Source organism: Oryctolagus cuniculus, chromosome 1 (assembly GCF_964237555.1).
Source record: "Oryctolagus cuniculus chromosome 1, mOryCun1.1, whole genome shotgun sequence".
Lineage (NCBI taxonomy): Eukaryota > Metazoa > Chordata > Mammalia > Lagomorpha > Leporidae > Oryctolagus > Oryctolagus cuniculus.
Window position 1 is genome coordinate 219231274 of NC_091432.1, and position 18946 is coordinate 219250219.

At 37.9% G+C, this 18946-nt stretch overlaps 1 protein-coding gene across 1 annotated transcript; it reads right to left on the reverse strand.

Moving 5' to 3' along the window:
- Positions 1–13992: 13992 nt before the first annotated feature.
- On the reverse strand, positions 13993–14370 carry LOC108178776 (large ribosomal subunit protein eL39). Its single transcript, XM_017350038.3, has one exon. The coding sequence runs from the start codon at positions 14312–14314 to the stop codon at positions 14159–14161; it is 156 nt and encodes a 51-aa protein (XP_017205527.1). The 5' UTR covers positions 14315–14370; the 3' UTR covers positions 13993–14158.
- Between the last annotated feature and the right edge of the window lie 4576 nt (positions 14371–18946).

Sequence of the window (18946 nt, forward strand, 5' to 3'; positions counted from 1 at the left end):
GAAGAAAGGAATTTTAAAGGGAGATTAGAGTTAAATATATTAGAATAAATTCAAGTATGTGTGTGTGTGTGTGCGTGTGTGTGTGTGTATACACACATACATGTAGATAGAAGGACACTTCAGGGGCTGGCTCTGTAGCGCAGTGGGTTACGCTGCTTCCTGCAGCACCAGCATCCCAAATGGGCTCCAGTGTGTCCCATTTGTAACCCAAATCCCTGCTAATACCCACGGGCAAGCAGCAGAGGATGACTCAAGTCCTTGGGCCCCTGGCACCCATGTGGGAGAAATTAAAGAACCTCCTGGTTCCTGGCTTCGACCAGACCCAGCTGTGTGGTCATTTGGGAAGTGAACCAGCAGATAGAACATCTGTCTCTCCTTCTCTTTGTGAAACTTTTCCTTTCAAATAAACAAAATAAGTCTTAAAGAAAAAGATAAGAAAAAAGGATTCTTCAAAAAGTTCATGCAAATGCAAATTATGCAAAAAGAATTAAAACATTCTGTAACAAAATAATCTATTTTTGTAATTCGAAAGGCAAAGAGAGAGAGAGAATGCTTTTTCATCCTCTGGTTCATTCCCTCAATGCCTGCAAAAACGAAGGGTGGGTTAGACAGAAGCCAGGAGCTTGGAACTCAATCTGTGTCTCCATATGGGTGACAGGAACACAAAGTACTTGAGACATTTCCTGTTGCCTCACTTGGTACACATTAGCAGGAAGTTGGAATTGGAAGTGGAGCTGTGATTTAAACCCAGGGAATTCAACATGAGACGCAGGTGTCCCAAGAAATGTCTTAACAACTTGTCCCCCATCCTCCAAAAAAAGCAGAATTTCTTAATTCCATTTTGTATGAATTTTGAAAAGTCCACTCATACATATAAAAATAAAACATTTGATATGTGTGATATATGTACATATGCACATAAATGTAGAAATAAATATGTGAATATGCATACTTTTATTTTCTATCTCATTGTGTTAAGAGAACCTGTGAACAAAGAGACTGCTGTCACAATGAATACATCTAGAATCCCCAAAGAGTTTCAAAGTATCCTTCTTCTAAAAAATTAAATGAAGAAGATGCTAATTTTAGCACTGGATGACTCCAGTGCCATGAACTAGAAGCAACAGAATGAAGAAAATATCCCTTATTATATACTAATAACTAATATAACTAAATAATTTAACAGCTAATCATGGAGCAATGAAAGCTCTTTCTTAGAATTTCAATTCATAAATAAGAAAAGTAAAGGTTCTCCATCTCTTGGTCAATGTGACAGCATTAAGAGTCACAAGAAAGATATATCAATAGAAAATAAGTAGACAAAAGTATAATGTGAAGGAAGATGTTTGCATGCAAAACTGTACATACAAAATATCTCTCCATAACACACTTAATAACTATGTGGGAGAAAATAGTAACTTTCCCTTGGTAAACCAGAAAGAAACCACCTAACCAATGTTGAAATTTATCATGGTCAGCAATAAAACATTTGGATAGCATTTACTTCCTAATACGATCTACTGAGAATTATATAACATCATTTTTACGATATTCTTGCAAAAATTACCTTGTCTGAATTTGAATATGAGGAAGTAGCCAAGGCTAAACATTCTACCAAAAAATTGGCATGCATGACTTTTATTCTAAAGCGTCATTGTCATAAATGAGAAGTATAATAATATTGATAATAAAGGGATGAGGACTTGCCCCAGATGGGAGGAAATGGAAGAAACATGGCACCTAAAAGCAACCTGCAATCCAGGACTGAACACAAGACCTGAACAAAAAACATTGATGAAAAATACCAACAAATTTCACATGACCTCTTAAGGTTAGTTAATAGAATTGCATCCATGTTAATGTCACAATCTTCACAATTGTTCCAAGGTTACCAAAAAAGTTAAAAATCTGAACAAGTCTGGTGAAAAAGAAAGCAGAATCATTTTGCACTATTTCTTTCAAATTTCTATAAATTTATTTTTTTCTCAAATTAAGTTTTTTTTTCTTTAAATTTACTTCATTCCTGTGACCAGGTGCTTGAATTTAGAAAAGAAGTGATCAGTCTTGAGGGAGTATTTTGTTGTCCCCTAAAATTCAATGGGATTTTATATCCAACTTCCTCAGAATCTCAGAATCAACAATTTTATATTAAGAAACTTCAGGCAATAAAAACAGCAAAACACGAACTCATACTGTGCCAGGCACTGTACTGGCCACTTGATTTACATCTCTGTGTTATTCATTATTTTGCATCATGTCATTTTCCTGTCTTCTACTGTGCACCATAATTTTAATTCTGTATTACAGAAAGAAGTCCAAACCAATCTGTTCTTCTTTCTGTACACAGAGAGAAAACAGCTTAATTGGAAATTGCTGTTTTTCTTCTTCCTAAGATGCTAAAAATCATTTTCCATTTCTTCAGGCAATTGAGAGGCAATGCCCTCCAGGAAATGAGGAACGTTTCCCTGGATGTTGTTTTTCTATGTGTCATAAAATTAATTACAGTTTTATTTCATTTCAACGTTGAGGTAGGAATAACAAAGAGAAGAACTGCATTAGGGCAAAGGAGTAAATAATACACAAACCTATAAGATACTTTGAAGGATTACCAGAAACCAGGTGAATAATTGATGATGATCTGATACATCTAGATATTTCCCGTGGAATGGTCCTTGGGCCAAAATGAATTACAAACTGTTTTTCTCTCTTTACTTCCTTCACACACACATACACACAGGAGTCTATTTGTTGAGTCCCTTTCACATATGAAAGCCTAGTTATGTTGTGGTTCATCCATTCAGAGAATTTTGAAAGTAAAGCCATTCACATCATTTCTCATTCCTAAACCCACCATTTTTGCCTTTTTGTGAATCGCATTTATTTGTACTTGTGTGAAATCCTGCCCACCCAGTCTGCCTGCCCCAGGTCTCACTGAAGATTGTTGCCTTCTATAGTGCCCTTTTTTTCTGATCTTTCCATGCTTGCTTAGCAAACAAAACAAGTCCACTCTGTCCTCAGAAATCACCTGTCAGCAAATCACATGACTTGACCTGTCATACAAAGCTTTCTGAAATCTAGCTTCTGATCTCATTTTTACTGGACAACAGAAACAGTTTCTTTTCTTTAAGTTACTGTTTAATCCCACCACAGGCCCTGAGATTTCTCATTGTTCTCCTTTTATCAACACAGATCCTCCCCTTGCAATGAATATCCTTTGCCCTCACCTCAGCCTGCCAAACTACTATCTCATCTCCATATAACTAGCACCTCTTTCATGAAGTACTCCCCCATATTTTCTAGGTAAGGGTTCATCAACATTTGTTTTCACTGTTTTGTTTGTTTGGGTTTTGTTGTTGTTGTTATTCTGTTAGTCATTCTCTAAGACTCCTTTTACAGGCAAGTTTCTCTACTCTTTGACTGAAAATGTCTTGAAGATAAACAGGAAATGAATATTTTGGTAGGTATTCAGCTTAGTAGTGTGGAGTTATAATTTAGAAAGATTTTAATTGAAAGCGTAGGGAAGTATATTTGTTCCAGAAAATTTATGGGAATGTATAGTTTTCCAAGCAATGTCTCACAGTATTTTTCTACATTGTTAAACATCAAAACTCACTCAGCAGGATGGATTTGGCCTTCTCCCTCTTTCTGATGAGAAAACTGAAATTTACACAGGAATTGTTGCTTGCTCAAGTCTAGCCTGAGGCAGAGTAAGGACTTAAACCTCACAGAATTCAGTGAAAGCTGGAACCTGGAAAAAGCGCCACAGAACCCAAGTAGTGAGGAGTCCTCCTGAGTTGAAGGCCTGAGGATGTAGTGTGCCATTCGGGCTGTCATACTTAAGGGTTCAATGGCCTTATATAATTATTTATTTTTTCAGGACTTTATTTAGTATTTATAGAGATGCATAGGGCTTTTTTAGTTTTTTTTTATAAGATTTATGTATTTATTTGAAAGGCAGAGATACAAAGAGAGGGAAGGAGAGCAAGAAGATAGAGCGAGAGAGATCTTCCATCTGCTGATTCACTCCCCGATGGATACAATGGCCAGCACTGGGCCAAGCTGAAGCCAGGAACCAGGAACTTCTATTGCTTTCCCAAACACACCAGCAGGGAGCTGGATCAGAAGTGGGGCAGCTGGGACTCGAACTGGCTCCCATATTGGATGTTGTCAATGCAGGTGAAGGCTTAATCTGCTACACCATAGCATGGCCCTGCACAAATGATTTTTTGAGACAGCATTTTTAAAAGGCGAATTTTTTAGAAGGCCCTTTATTGTGTGTCTAATGTCCACACTGGGGGCCCCATTCAGCTAGGGTGAAAAGGCCCACCAATATCTCTGCGTTTTTAGAGATTAAGCCCTCCATATTGGCTTTTTGGTACTGTATTTGTACATCAAGAGGCTCCCCTAATATCTTAGCTATCAATGTATCCCTTCTTTAAGCAGGTGATTCTTCCTGCGGGCTGTGGAGAATAAGTCTTTTTGTTGTAAGAACAAAAACTGGCCAGCACTGTGGCTCAATAGGCTAATCCTCTGCCTGTGGCGCTGGCACACGGGGTTCTAGTCCCGGTCGGGGCGCCGGATTCTGTCCCGGTTACCCCTCTTCCAGGCCAGCTCTCTGCTGTGGCCAGGGAGTGCAGGATGGCCCAAGTGCTTGGGCCTTGCACCCCATGGGAGGCCAGGCGAAGCACCTGGCTCCTGGCTTCAGATCAGCATGGTGCGCCGGCTGCAGCACTCAAGCCGCGGTGGCCATTGGAGGGTGAACCAATGGCAAAGGGAACACCTTTCTCTCTGTCTCTCTCTCTCTCTCACTGTCCACTCTGCCTGTCACAAACAAACAAAGAACAAAAACTGTAGAGAAAGCAGCTTGGGTTTGTATGCTAACTCTACTCCAAACTAGTGGTGCCTTATTCCCCCATCTGTAAAATCAAAATGACAGTACTGCTCATCTCATATGATAGCCTGGAACATCCATGAGGTCTTAGATTGAAGTCTTAGAGAATAGAACTTCTCAATGGTGGTTATTTTTACTCCTCTGCCAACCACTCAGGCCTACTGGGAGGATCAAATGGGAACAGTTTGTGAATTTGAAAGTACTAATGGAAAATAAAGACTCAGTATAACAAATGTGCTTTTTTTTTATTAAAAAAATGTGCCCTCTTGCTCTAAAATCCTTCTGGGGTCATGAGTTAAGTATCCTCAAGAAGTATTTATGCCATTTATAGGATAGAATTTCCATCTCTCTAACATATTTTCAAAGTTAATTTTATAGTAAACTTTTTTCCAAAATGTCTTTGGTGGAAATCAGCTTACAGACTTGGTCTTTTGCATAATTAATATTAAATATCTGTCCTTCCAATGTTTGTAAAATCAATTAAAGGTAAACAAATGATACACAGTTACAAGCTAAAAAAGTCATTTTAAATTTGTGAAAATTGTAACTAGACAGATGTAGATATAGCATACAATCTTCATAGAGACTTCCTTCTCTTTGTAAATTATTTACACAAGTAATATAGGCCATAAACTCAAGGGTCAAGAAAGGAAAATGTCTTTTTAATTTGGAAGCACACAAGTGTTAAAGTAGATGAGTGATACTTGTTATCCCTCCTATTTGCAAAGTTTTAAATAAGAGAATAATATTATTTGAAAACACCATACCAACATGTGCACTTACTTAATATAAATGAACAGAAAACAATGGGGAAGTGATATAAATCTGCATCCAAATCGGTTTATGGCCATCATTTTTACAATCTCCTCATTTTTAGCAATGCTTTAAGAAAGGAGCATACATGGACTGCATGAGTAGTAGATATAAAATATTGATTTCGATCCAACTCTCATGTTTGTTAACAAGCTTCCATTTGCAAGTAAATATACAAAGAGGTAAACTAATGTGTGCTGTTGAAATGTTCAAAACACAGGGAGGAACAAATACTGCTAAATCATCTGCCAAGAGTAAGTGACTTCCCTTTAGGAGAACTGGATAGAGGTGGGAGGAATTCTGAAGATAAATGACTGGAATTTTGCTGTAAGTGGAGGTATCAGACCCAGATCTTAGAACCAACATTTTTAACTGTGATGAATGTTATTAAGGATGTGACAAGAGGGAGCTGAAAGCAAGGAGATGAGGGAAAAGGTGATCATTTCAGGGTGATGAAGGTATAGTTTTTAGCACATAGCCACTCTACCAATTGTCATTAAGCTGGCATCAGGGAATTGTAGCCTACTACTATGGCAATTTTAACAACAGGCATGAATGAGTGTTGGGAATAAATATCTTACGATGTATATGGCTGACAAGGTGTCACATATAGATGTAGATGCATGGTTCACGTTCAAAAAATGTTGGTAAGAAGATTGGAGAGGAAAGGGAGAGTAATCAAGGGAAGCAGAAAGGAGATTTGGAGAAGAGGAGAAAATGGAGAGAGACAAATCTGAAGCATAACTGAAAGGCAGGTAGATTGTTGACTGTCCTTGAAAATCATGAATTTCTCAAGGAAGTGTGGCAATTCTGTTGGGGAAAGTGGAGGCTGGCAATTAAAGGGAAGCATTCTGAATGATAAGTTGCTTCAAGTTGGTTCCATTATAAATGCAGATATATGCTAGACTGGAGAGATATAGCTTAGAAAGTTACTGCTAGGAAAGATATCAGGAGTTTTCTAGTATGAGCTTCCTTCTTTGATTTCTACATATGTCTTGTACACTAATGTTTTTATGTTGTTTTTTAGTAGACAATGAAATCGGCTTACTCCATCATGAGTCACTCTTGTTTTGACCTTTAGGAAGCTAAGAGTTTAACTAAATTTAATATTAAACTGCAGTATGGTTGTCTATCAACTTCCAGTTATATTCATACTTCACCATCTGGTCAATACAACCAGAATAGCTACAATGGGTGAAGAACTATTCTAGGCTCTGTGAGGGTAGGACATAGTGCCTCAATGAATCCTGGACAGTAATGGAAAGTATTCTTGGTCATCATTGATTTATCCATTAACTCAGAGTTATTGAATGTCAGGATATGCCAGAATTTTTATGAGGAACACTGTGGGAGAAAATTATGAAAAATTGGGGTGCATTTGGCACAGTAGTTAAGATGCCACTTGGGAAACACACGTCCCATATTGCATGGAGTGCTTAAGTTCAAAGGACATAGAGGTTGTTTCTGAGTTTCCTCATTGAAAGAGTTCTCTGACAATCACTACTTCAAGTATATTATTTAAGAGCTCAACATAGGAAATTCATGTTCCAATTTTCTAATTGAGTAAACCATGACCAATCTCTGGGCAGAGCCATCAGGAAATGACTGTTATTCAGTTTCACATTTCATTGTTGAGCTTGATACCTACACAAAAGGAGGATTAATCAAGGAAGCAAGAGATAAATTGACAACACTTAGCACAAATACATTCTTTTCAGAATGGAACAAGTTACATGGGATGTGATACATGGCAAGTGTTTTATGGAAACCAGTAGATTTAGGGTGTGGATTTGACAACTCTGACATTTTTTGGTCCTCACCTTTCACCAAAATAGTCAGTGAACAGCAAATGCTTAGTGCCCACAATGTACAAAGGCTTCTGTTTGGCACAAAAGTTGGAAGAAGTAGAAGAGAGTCAGAGACAATTCCTGAGCAACTTCAGAGGGCATCATTGACCATGACTGCTGTATAAATAGCACCCTTTAGAATTATGCAGGACACAGTCTTTTTTTAAAGCTTTTATTTAATGAATGCATATTTCATAGGTACAACTTTAGGAATACAGTGGTTCTTTTCCCTGATACCCACCCTCACACTCCCACTCCCGTCCCACCTCCTACTCCCTCTCCTATCTCATTCTTCATTATGGTTCATTTTTAGTTTAACTTTATATGCAGAGGACAAACTCTATGCTAAGTAAAGATTTCAACAGTTTGAACACACCTACACACACAACATATAAAGTACAGTTTGAGAACAAGTTTTTCAGTTAATTCTCATAGTGCAACCCATTAAGGACAGAGGTCCTACATGGGGAGTATATGCACAGCGACTTCTGTTGTTCATTTAACAATTAACACTCGTATTTATGATGTCAGTGATCACCCAAGGCTCTTGCCATGAGCTGCCAAGGCGATGGAAGCCTTTTGTGACCAGACTCCATCAGTATTTGGACAAGGCCATAAGAAAAGTGGAAGTTCTCTCCTTCATTAAGAGAAAAGTACATTCTTCTTTGATGGCTCCTTTCCACTAGGGTCTCACTCACAGAGATCCTTCATGTAAGATTTTTTTTTTTTTGCCACTGTTCCTTGGCTTTCCATACTTGAAATGCTCTCACAGGTCTTTCTGCCAGACCAGGAAGCCTTAAAGGTTGATTCTGAGGTCAGAGTTTTACTTACAGTGGTCGTCATTCTAGGAGTATGTTGTGTGGACTGCTTCCCACATTGGACATTCCCTCCTTTTTAATTCGGTCTATTATTATTACCAGGTACTTGATGTTATTTGATCTCTTTAACACTTAATGCTATCTATATGTTCACTTTAACACAATATGATCACTTTAACAATCAAGATGGCATTTTTACCACCAATTTTAATGAGATTAGAGTCCCATGACAAGTTTTTAAACTGTACCCTTAGAAGTAAGTCCATAGGACTGTATGCAGAACTATACAGCTTTGTAGTTACAAACTTCCTCCTCCCTTTCTTACTCCCCCTGTTATTTTTTATTGGAATCTATTTTCAATTGATGTTACATACATATGATTAACTCTATGTTAAGTAAAGAGTTCAACATATAGCATGAAGAAGAGAAAAGAAAATAAGAAAGAAAAGAAAAAAAGAAAAAAAGAAAAATAAAAAACTGTTCCTAGACAGTCAGAATGAGGGCTATTCAAGTCATTGTTTCTCAAGTGTCAATTTCACTTCTACAGCTTTTATTTTAGGTCCACTATTCTCACAGATCAGGGAGAACATACGGTATTAGTCCCTTTGGGACTGGCTATTGTCATTAAGTATGAAGTTTTCCATATTGATCCATTTTGTTGCAAACAACTGGATTTCATTTTTACTGCTGTATAGTATTCCATAGTGTACATATCCCATAATTTCTTTATCCAGTCTTCAGTTGTTGGACATTTAGGTTGATTCCATGTCTTAGCTATTGTGAATTGAGCTACAATAATTATAGAAGTGCAGATAGTTCCTTTGTTTTCTGATTTCATTTCCCTTGGGTAAATTCCTAGGTGTGAGTTGGTTGGGTCATATGGTAGGTCTATATTCAGATTTCTGAGGTATCTCCATACTGTCTTCCATTGTGGCTTTACCAGTTTACATTCCCACCAACAGTTGATTAGGGGGTCACAATCTTTACAACTGTCTAAAATAAGACTGAGAAACATTCCTCACTTCCATATTTTTATATATAAATAAGGGAAATTTAGTAAGGTGAAAATAAAAGGTTATGGGGGCTGACATCGTGGCTCACTTGGTTAATCCTCCACCTGAGGTGCCGGCATCCCATATGGGCACCAAGTTCTAGTCCTGGTTGCTCCTCTTCCAGTCCAGCTCTCTGCTGTAGCCAGGGAAGGCAGTGGAGGATGGCCCAAGTGCTTGGGCCCCTGTGCCCACATGGGAGACCAGGAGAAAGCACCTGGCTCCTGGCTTTGGATCAGCGTAGCTCCGGCCATAGCGGCTTTTTGAGGAGTGAACCAATGGAAGGAAGACCTTTCTCTCTGTCTCTTTCTCACTGTCTAACTCTATCTGTCAAATAAATAAATAAAAAATATAAGGTTATGTGCAAATAAGGTGTTGAGGAGAGAAAAGAGTAAATTATAGAGTTGAAATTTATAGGACAGGGAAGAGAGGTTTAGATTTGTCAGCCTCAGGTTCAAATCCATACTGCAAAACAATATTGGAAACCCATGATACAGGCTGATGGAAAAACCAGAGGTTTAGGATTAGAAACTTGGAGTTACGATTTGTCAATGAAGACTGGATAACTAGAAAGATTAGATAAGGTGAAATTTCTCAGAACACAGAGTTATAATAGAACACAGAATTATAATAGAAACAATAGGGATAAAGGGTTAGACTTTGGCAAATGCCCAATTAGGATAAGGGAGTAGAGACTGAGCTGGAAGCTTACACATTCAACCCATGAAAACATTGCTCAGTGTCACTGGGTGAACTGTGGTGGCATATCACAGACCACAAGGACTCTGTGGATTTGAGATTCTTGTTTGGCAAAGTCTGGTTTGCCATATAAGGGTAGAAATTATCATATTTCACAGATTCCAGCTTGTCTTTCTCATGGTCTTCCTCAAGTGTATTCAGTTCCTTCAAGAATACTTCCTGGTGGTAAGAATTTTAAATACCACAACTCTTGAGAATACTTTTTCAAAATGACATTAGTTATTTAGATAGTAAAAGAGTTTAAATTACCCACTCTTTCATATTCAGGGAGTACTTAGACTCAACAAACATCCTATGAAATTCAATAGAGAGGCATAAATTAGCATACATTCTTTTCATTTAGTAGGTATTTATTCTAGTCTTGACAGTGTGACAATGTTAGGTACCAGGGCCAAAGCTAACTCAATTCTTACTCTGCAAATTTACATCCTGACTGTAGAAACACACACATACAGAAGCATAAAAGTAAAGATAATAAAGATACATACACAAAATACACAGTACATAATTTGAACAAGGAAGTAAAATAAATAATAGTGGACCATATTTAGGTAGGTGAAGAAAAGTCATTCTAAGAAGGCAATATTTTAGGGGATGAGACAGTGTGTCCTTAAGAACAGGCTGAAGAAAGAATATTTCAAGTAAGAATTGCATGTGCAAAGGCTCTGAGGATGGAGGGAGCAAGACATGTTTAAGGATTTGGTTAAGTGAGGACAAGAGTGAAGAGAATTGACATGGAAGTTGGAGTCAAGGATCAGATTATTGCTTGAGCAGAGAGTGGATGAACACTGGACAGGGACGATCTAGAGATCACCATGCGGTGACTCTCACAGTCAATTAGTAAATGCCGGACTGAGTGACAATCAGTGTGAGAGAGAGATGGATGGATTCAGCAATAAATATGGAGATAGAATTTACAGGACTTGTTATGGATTAATATGTAAAGCCAAAGTTAGAGAAGAATCAGAGAGGACTCCCAATTTTGTTTGAGGAACAAGGTGAAAGATGGAGCTAGTGAGATAATGAAGTAGTGCCAAGACCAAGAAGGAAAATCTGCTTTTTAAAATTGATTAAGTAATTTTGAAAAGCAGAGAGAGAAAGACATGGACATGGACAGGCAGACAGATCTCTCATCCCAAATGCTCACTTCCCAAATGCTCACAAATCTTGACTTCCCAAATCCTGAAGCCAGGAACTAGGAACTCTGTCCAGGTCTCCCACATGATTGGTAGGAACAAAGATACCAAGGCCATCACATGCTGAGGATCTCCTTGAGTGCACGTTAACAGGAAGCTCAAATCTGAAGCAGATCCAGGGCATGAACCCAGGTACTCTGACATGGAATACAATCTCATCAGTGTCTTTTTGGTCATGTTAAAAATCTGTTGCAGGGGCTGGTACCATGGCTCACTTGGCTAATCCTCTGCCTGCAGCGCTGGAATCCCATATGGGCACTGGGTTCTAGTCCCAGTTGCTCCTCTTCCAGTCCAGCTCTCTGCTGCAGCCTGGGAGGGCAGTGGAAGATGGCCCAAGTGCTTGGGCGCCTGCACCCATGTGGGAGGCCAGGAAGAAGCACCTGCCTCCTGGCTTTGGATTGGCACAGCACTGTCCATAACGGCCATTTTGGGGGTGAACCAATGGAAGGAAGACCTTTCTCTCTGTCTCTCTCACCACCTAACTACCTGTCAAATAAGTAAAAAAAAAAAAAAAATCTGTTGCAGTTTTATTTCAAATATGCTAAATTGAGGATATCTGTAAATGATATGGTCATAGATAAAAATAGCCAAATTTGAAAGTGAAAAGTTATCAATTTTTTCTTCAGTAAAAAAAAAAAAAACTGATGGGCATTCAGCAAAGTGAGTGACAATATGATTGGGTCACTTGTTACCCTAAATGTTTCAATGACCAGGCTTTGGTTCTTCAGTAATGATCTTGATAGTTGCATTGGTATTTAAGTTTCTCTGTGGTGTGTCTCCTACCACCTGCTTATCCCATATGCCTGAGAAACTAATGGTAGTCCCATATTTCATTAAATATTCATTTCTGAAAACAGAGGATTTTTTAATTTAATACATGCCATCTTATTAGAATGATGTTATGAGAAAGAAGGGAGTGAGAAGGAAAAAGTCTTTTTTTTTTTTTAAATCCATGTACTATTGACTTACTGCCCATAGTTACTGCATTGGGGTTGATTTCAAATAGGAAAAAATTGAATACTTGGTGGCCCTTCCTTAGCTTTCCTCTTGTTAGTTGACAAGCTCATTGCACTAAGTAACTAAGCAAGGTGAAGAATTGGCTACCAGATAGTTAAGTTGCTAGCTAGGAATGGATTACCCACCCCCTCCATCCTTGCCCAGAATGCTAAACCCTTACTCTTTCTGAAAAAGGTAGGAGTCTACGGCCATACCACCCTGAATGCACCCAATCTTGTCTGAAAAAGGTAGGAGTAGGGTTATTGAGAGTAATAGAAATGTGCAGAACGTGTGTTACCAGGACGATGAACTCCAAAACCCACTCACTAGTTGGGTTCACTACAATAATCTCAGAAGCTACTTGACAGTATAAGCTGAAGCACCGGCAAAGAAAGCACACTCTTCTTTCTAAGATAACTTGAGGATAGAAGGAGCAATACACAGGCAACAGAATAGAATTCAAAGTTGGAAACTATCAGTCTCATAAAGCAAGAACATTTACATGTTCTTGGAAATAATGTAGAGAAAGGTCTTGGCTGTGTATCAAAAATCTGCATGTAAGAGGGTATGTTTGGATTGGACCTTGAAGAACAAATAAGATTTAGAAAATATGGGGAGGGAAGGATATTTTATGAGAAAAATAGGGCAGAATAGTTCTGCAAGATCAAGGCGTTCTGGCCAAACCAAAAGTACTTCAGCACCCATGGAATCTGGAGGTAAGGGTAAAAAAAATAGGTTGAGACCAAAGTTGAGAAAGTTTGTTAGTTGCTCCTTTTTGTATCTAATGTACTACGCTTTATATTTCTGAGTCTTAAAATTAAGGGAATTGGCTCCACTCCCATCTCTATGGAGATGGATCCTGATTGGATCAATTGTATCCTTATATCACATTCTCATATTCAAAACTAGGAATGAACAGGAATGTTAACCGGTAGAAGGAAAGAAGATACTCTTTCCAATGTTTTCTTTTCTTAAAGATTTATTTATTTAAAAGGCAGACAGATGTGCATGTTTACACACACATATAGACATACACACATACAGACACACACAGATTTCACCTGCTGGTTCAGTCCCCAAATGACCTCAGTTTTATAGTTCCAGGTCTTGCATTTAGGTCTTTGATCCATCCTTAGTTGAATATTGTATGTGGTAAGAAATAGGGATCAAATTTTATTTTTCTACATATGTATATAAAGTTCTGCCATCACTCTTCTTTGAAGAGAATATTCTTTCTCCAATGTATGTTTTTGGCAAATTTGTAAAATATCAGTTAGCTCTAAATTAATGGTTTAATCTCTGGATTCTCTTTTCTGTGCCTATAATCATGTGTTGACTTTTGTGCCAGGACTATGCTATGCTAATTACTATCGTTTTGTAGTGTGCTTTCAATTGTGATATTGTGATGCCTTCAATTTTATCATATTTTATTTTTATCACTTTGGCTATTCTGGTTTTTTTTTTTGTGTGTTTCTATGTGAATTTTAGGATTGTTTTCCCTAATTCTGTAATGATAGTAATTGGTATTTTGAAGAGAATTTCATTGAATCTGTAGCTTGTATTTGGTAATATGGGGATTTTTTGTTTTGTTTTTTGTTTTTTGTTTTTTGTTTTTTTTTTTTTTTTCAAAAGGGCTCACATATTTATTACTGAACCAGCCCACTGGTCACAGCCCTAATCAAACATGTCCAGCTGTCCAGATGATGGTGACATCTTCAGCTTGATGTGGTGATAGTGACATTGTGAAATTGAGACAGAAGAAATGAGCACGCCATTCAAGTCCAATTCCTTATAGACCCAGCTTGGTTCTTCTCCAATGTCTCCTCTTGGAGTTATACCTGATTTTATTACCAGTTTTCATCCGAATCCATTGCGGAATGGGGCGGTTTTGTTTTTGTTTTTTGGCCAGGAACCTCTTGATTCTAAAGGTCTTGTGAGAAGACATGGCGAGGAAGAATCAGGGACACCCACCACGATGGCGGAGGAAAGGAGAAAGGGTAATATGGGGATTTTAACAAAACTAATTCTTTCCATCTCTGAACCTGGACTATTTTTCCATATTTTTGTCTTCTTTGATTTCTTTCACCAGTGTTTTATAATTTTCACTTAGAACTCTTTCACCTCTTTGCATCACTTCAAATGCTTTTTCTGCATTAATTGAGATCATCATATGCCAGTTGGTTTTTATTCTGTTGATGTAATGTATTACATTTATTGATTTGCAAATGTCACACTATCCTTTGCATCCCCAAGATAAATTCACGTGAACATGATGTATGATGTCTTGGATGGATTATGTTTAAAATATTTTGTTGAGAATTATTTTTGTCTATGCTCATCAAAGATACTAGTGTGTAGGTTTCTTTGTACTGTGTGTATATTTCTTTGTGCTGTCCTCATAATAACTTGGTGCAATTCCATTCTTTTCAATTTTTTGGAATATTTTGATAAGTAAGGCAGTTAGTTCATTTTTTTTTTTTGACAGACAGAGTGGACAGTGAGAGAGAGAGACAGAGAGAAAGGTCTTCCTTTGCCATTGGTTCACCCTCCAGTGGCCGCCACGGCTGGCGTGCTGCGGCCGGCGCACCGCGCTGATCCAAAGGCAGGAGCCAGGTGCTTCTCCTGGTCTCCCATGGGGTGCAGGGCCCAAGCACTTGGGCCATCCTCCACTGCACTCCCAGGCCACAGCAGAGAGCTGGACTGGAAGAGGGGCAACCAGGACAGAATCCGGCGCCCCGACCGGGACTAGAACCCGGTGTGCCGGCGCCGCTAGGTGGAGGATTAGCCTATTGAGGCGCGGCGCCGTCTTAGGTCGTCTTTAAAAGTTGTAAAGAATTCAGTTGTAAAGCTATCAAATCCTGGACTGTTTTTTTGATGGGGAACTTGAAATTACAGCTTCACTTTCATTATCTAAGTTGGTGTGGTTAGCTTTTGTATATTTTTTTATATTTGATCTTGGTAAGTTTTGTATATCTATGAATTTGATGTTTCTTCAAGGTTTTCCATTTTGTTAGCATATAGTTGTTCATCGTAGTTTCTATGGGCCTTTATATTTTTCTGGCATAAGTTTTATTTTGGCATTTCATCTTTATTTTTGTTTATTTTAATTTGAATCACTTCAAGATATTGGTGTAGGCAATGATTTCCTGGATAAGACTTGAAGAGCACACACAATGAAAGCAAAACTAGACAAATAGGATTATATAAAATCCAGAAGCCCTGTACAGTAAAGAAAACAATCAAAAGAGTTAAGAGGTACCCCACAGAATGGGAGGAAATATGTGCTAGCTACTTTTTCAACAAAGGATTCATATCTATGATGTATAAGGAACTCAAAAAACTGAATAACATTAAATAACCAGTCAAGGAATGGGCAAAGGACCAGACTATATATTTTTAAAAGAAGAACTACAAATAGCCAATGAATATATGAAAAACCTCAATATCACTAGTCAGCAGGGAAATGCAAATCATATCCATAATGGGATATCATCCCATCCTGTTAGAACAGCTGTTATCATAAAGACAAATAGTAACAAATGTGGTGATGATGTAGAAAAATGAGAACTGTCATATATTTTTGGAAGGAATGTAAGTTATGTAGTCATTTTGGAAAATAATATGAAGATTTCTTAGAAACCTAGAAATAAAACTTCCATATAATCTAGCAAACCTACTACAGGGTATATTTATATCCATAGGATATGAAATCATTATATTAAAAAGCAACAAGATGCACCATGCTTATTGCTGCATTATTCACAATAGACAAGATACATAATCAATAATGGTATGTGTTGTCAATGGTTAAATAAACTATGGTATATATACACAATGGAATATTATTCAGACATAAAAAAGAATGAAATCCTGTCATTTGAAGTAAAATAAATGGAGCTGGACTACATCATGTTAAGAAAATAAGCCAGATAAAAGAAGAACACTGCTACAAGCTCTCCTTCATATATGGAAGCTAAAAACTCAATATTATTCTCATTAGAAATTGGGAGAGTGGTAGAGAATAGATGGAGTTTGGACATAGGAACCCAATCTGAAAAAGACAGAATAAATAAAATATTACACAACATAGTGGAGAACTATAGTCCACAATAACTTATTACATAACTTATGAGCAAGTAGAAGGAAAAAGCTCCAAGTTTCCAATGTTAAAGTAATGTCAGAGAGACTGAAACATTGATTACCCTGATTTGGACAATGCACATTGTATACATGCATTGAAGTGTTGCACTGTAACCCATGAAAATGTATGCTAATTGATAACAAATTTTGGAACTATAAAAAATAAGAAGACACTCTTCTATGCATTAACTTTAGGCAAGAAAATATCTTTATCTTCAATGTGTCCTATAAGAGAATATTCTGGTTTTCACAATGCCATGAGCAAGGAATCCTAAACCTATTGAACCACAGAGAAAACAACTTTAAAAATAAAATAAATTTGGAACTAAGAAAGCAAGACCTAAGAGAAAGAGAAAGACAAACTGAGTCCTCACAGCATTCTTTTTTGAATGAATGGATTAAGCCTCATTTGAGAAAAGTGCTATTTCTGGCCTTTTAGTTACACAAACCAAAGATTCCCATAATGGTTTTAGCTAGGTTTACTTGGATACACTGTTTCTTGATATTCAAAGCATTTTTAAAATATAAAAACATTTGTTTTATTTACTTGAAAGAGTTATAAAGAGAGGGGACAGGGAGAGATGGTAAGAGATCTTCCATCTGCTAATTTACTTTCCCAAATAGCCACAACAGCCAGCGCTAAAAGCCAGAAACCACCAGCCTCATCTTTGTCTCCCACATGGGTGCAGGGACCCAGGAACTTATGCCATATTCCATTGCTTCTCCGGGCACGTCAGCAGGGAGCTTGATCAAAAGTGAACTGGAGCCCATATTGGGTGTTGGCATTGCAGGCAGTGGCATAATCCATTACACCACAATGCCAGCCCCATTCAAATCATCTTAATATGGAATCCTTGAAAGGCACATTGTTTGAAAGGCTTTGGTTGACAATTAAAGATCTACTTATATTTGTAGTCCCAAGAGTTCCACAATCTGGAGAGTAATCTGTGTAGAACACCATTGAGCCAGAGTAGTCCAGAATAGAGACTGAGAAAGTCTGTCAGTCCTGTAAATTGAGATTAGTCCCATTTCTCCTCCATCCAGTGACTAGTCATTTGACTTCTGTCTCTGTATCCCAAAAGAGGATAAGAAATAATTCTGTTAAAGTGTTTCCTTGAGAAGAGCTATCTCCCTGGTGCAGGGAGCCTGACATTGTGTTTCCCTCCACTGATGCCATAGATGTATTAGTTTTTTTATTTGGTATTTAATAGAAACCAGATAAGCCACAAACTTGTAATAACTTCAGTCTATTTCAATTTTAAGACAACTTCAATCTTTGGGGCCAATGTTTCAAGTACAAGATACAGTGATCTCAATGAGGTTGAGACTGCTTAGGGAATTGCTTTCCTAAACTTTTTTCCAGTGTTTAGATTATGGCACATGATCCAGGAGTATATTATGAGTGATCCTCCTGAACTTTGTCAGAAAGTCTTTATAAATCACATTCAAGAAAATATATTTAACTTCCATATACATATAAATGAAACTTGAGAACTTAAACAAGTGGAATGAATTCTGAAAGCAGCAACTTTTCTTTTGCAGTTTAGGGGTTGAAATTTGGGGTTAGAAGGCTCTAATGGAAATAGCATGTTCTTTGAAAAACCAGAGGGTTTGCCTGACTCCTGGAATACTTTGTATAAAATGATGGCTAATTTTGGAGTTTTAAAAATGCAGGGTTATTGCTCTAAGAAGTTGTATACTGCTAAATCTGAGCTGCTAACCCTTAATGCTTTCATCTGTAAAATGGGCTTAATCCGGCTGGCGCTGCAGCTCAATAGGCTAACCCTCTGCCTGCGGTGCTGCCACCCTGGGTTCTAGTCCTGGTCAGGGTGCCGGATTCTGTCCCGGTTGCTCCTTTTCCAGTCCAGCTCTCTGCTGTGACCCAGGAGTGCAGTGGAGGGTGGCCCAAGTCCTTGGGCCCTGCACCTGCATGGGAGACCAGGAGAAGCACCTGGCTCCTGGCTTCAGATCAGTGCAGCGGCTACTGGGGGTGAACCAATGGCAAAGGGAAGACCTTTCTCTCTGTCTCTCTCTCTCTCACTGTCCACTATGCCTGTCAAAAAAGGGGGAGGGGCTTAATCGTTCCATTTTATGGTAGAATATAAAAGGCAAAGTGTTCTTGAGTACATACGATAATATTTATAATGTAATGTATTTTATGCATCAAGTACTGTGTTATAGACATTAGTAGTTATTTATTTATCTCAATATTTTCCAGGTACTAAGTGTCAATAAATATTAATACTCAATACATGTAATATTTATACCATTCAAATAACATAGGTAATAGTATGACTGCTACTTTCTAGATGAAAAATTGAGACACAACATTATTAAGGACTTACCTAAGGTTGCACAGGCAAAATATGGCAGAGCAGAGACTCCAAGGGAGGGTTTTGTTCACATCTCTTTCCATTTACCTAAAAGCAGTGATTAA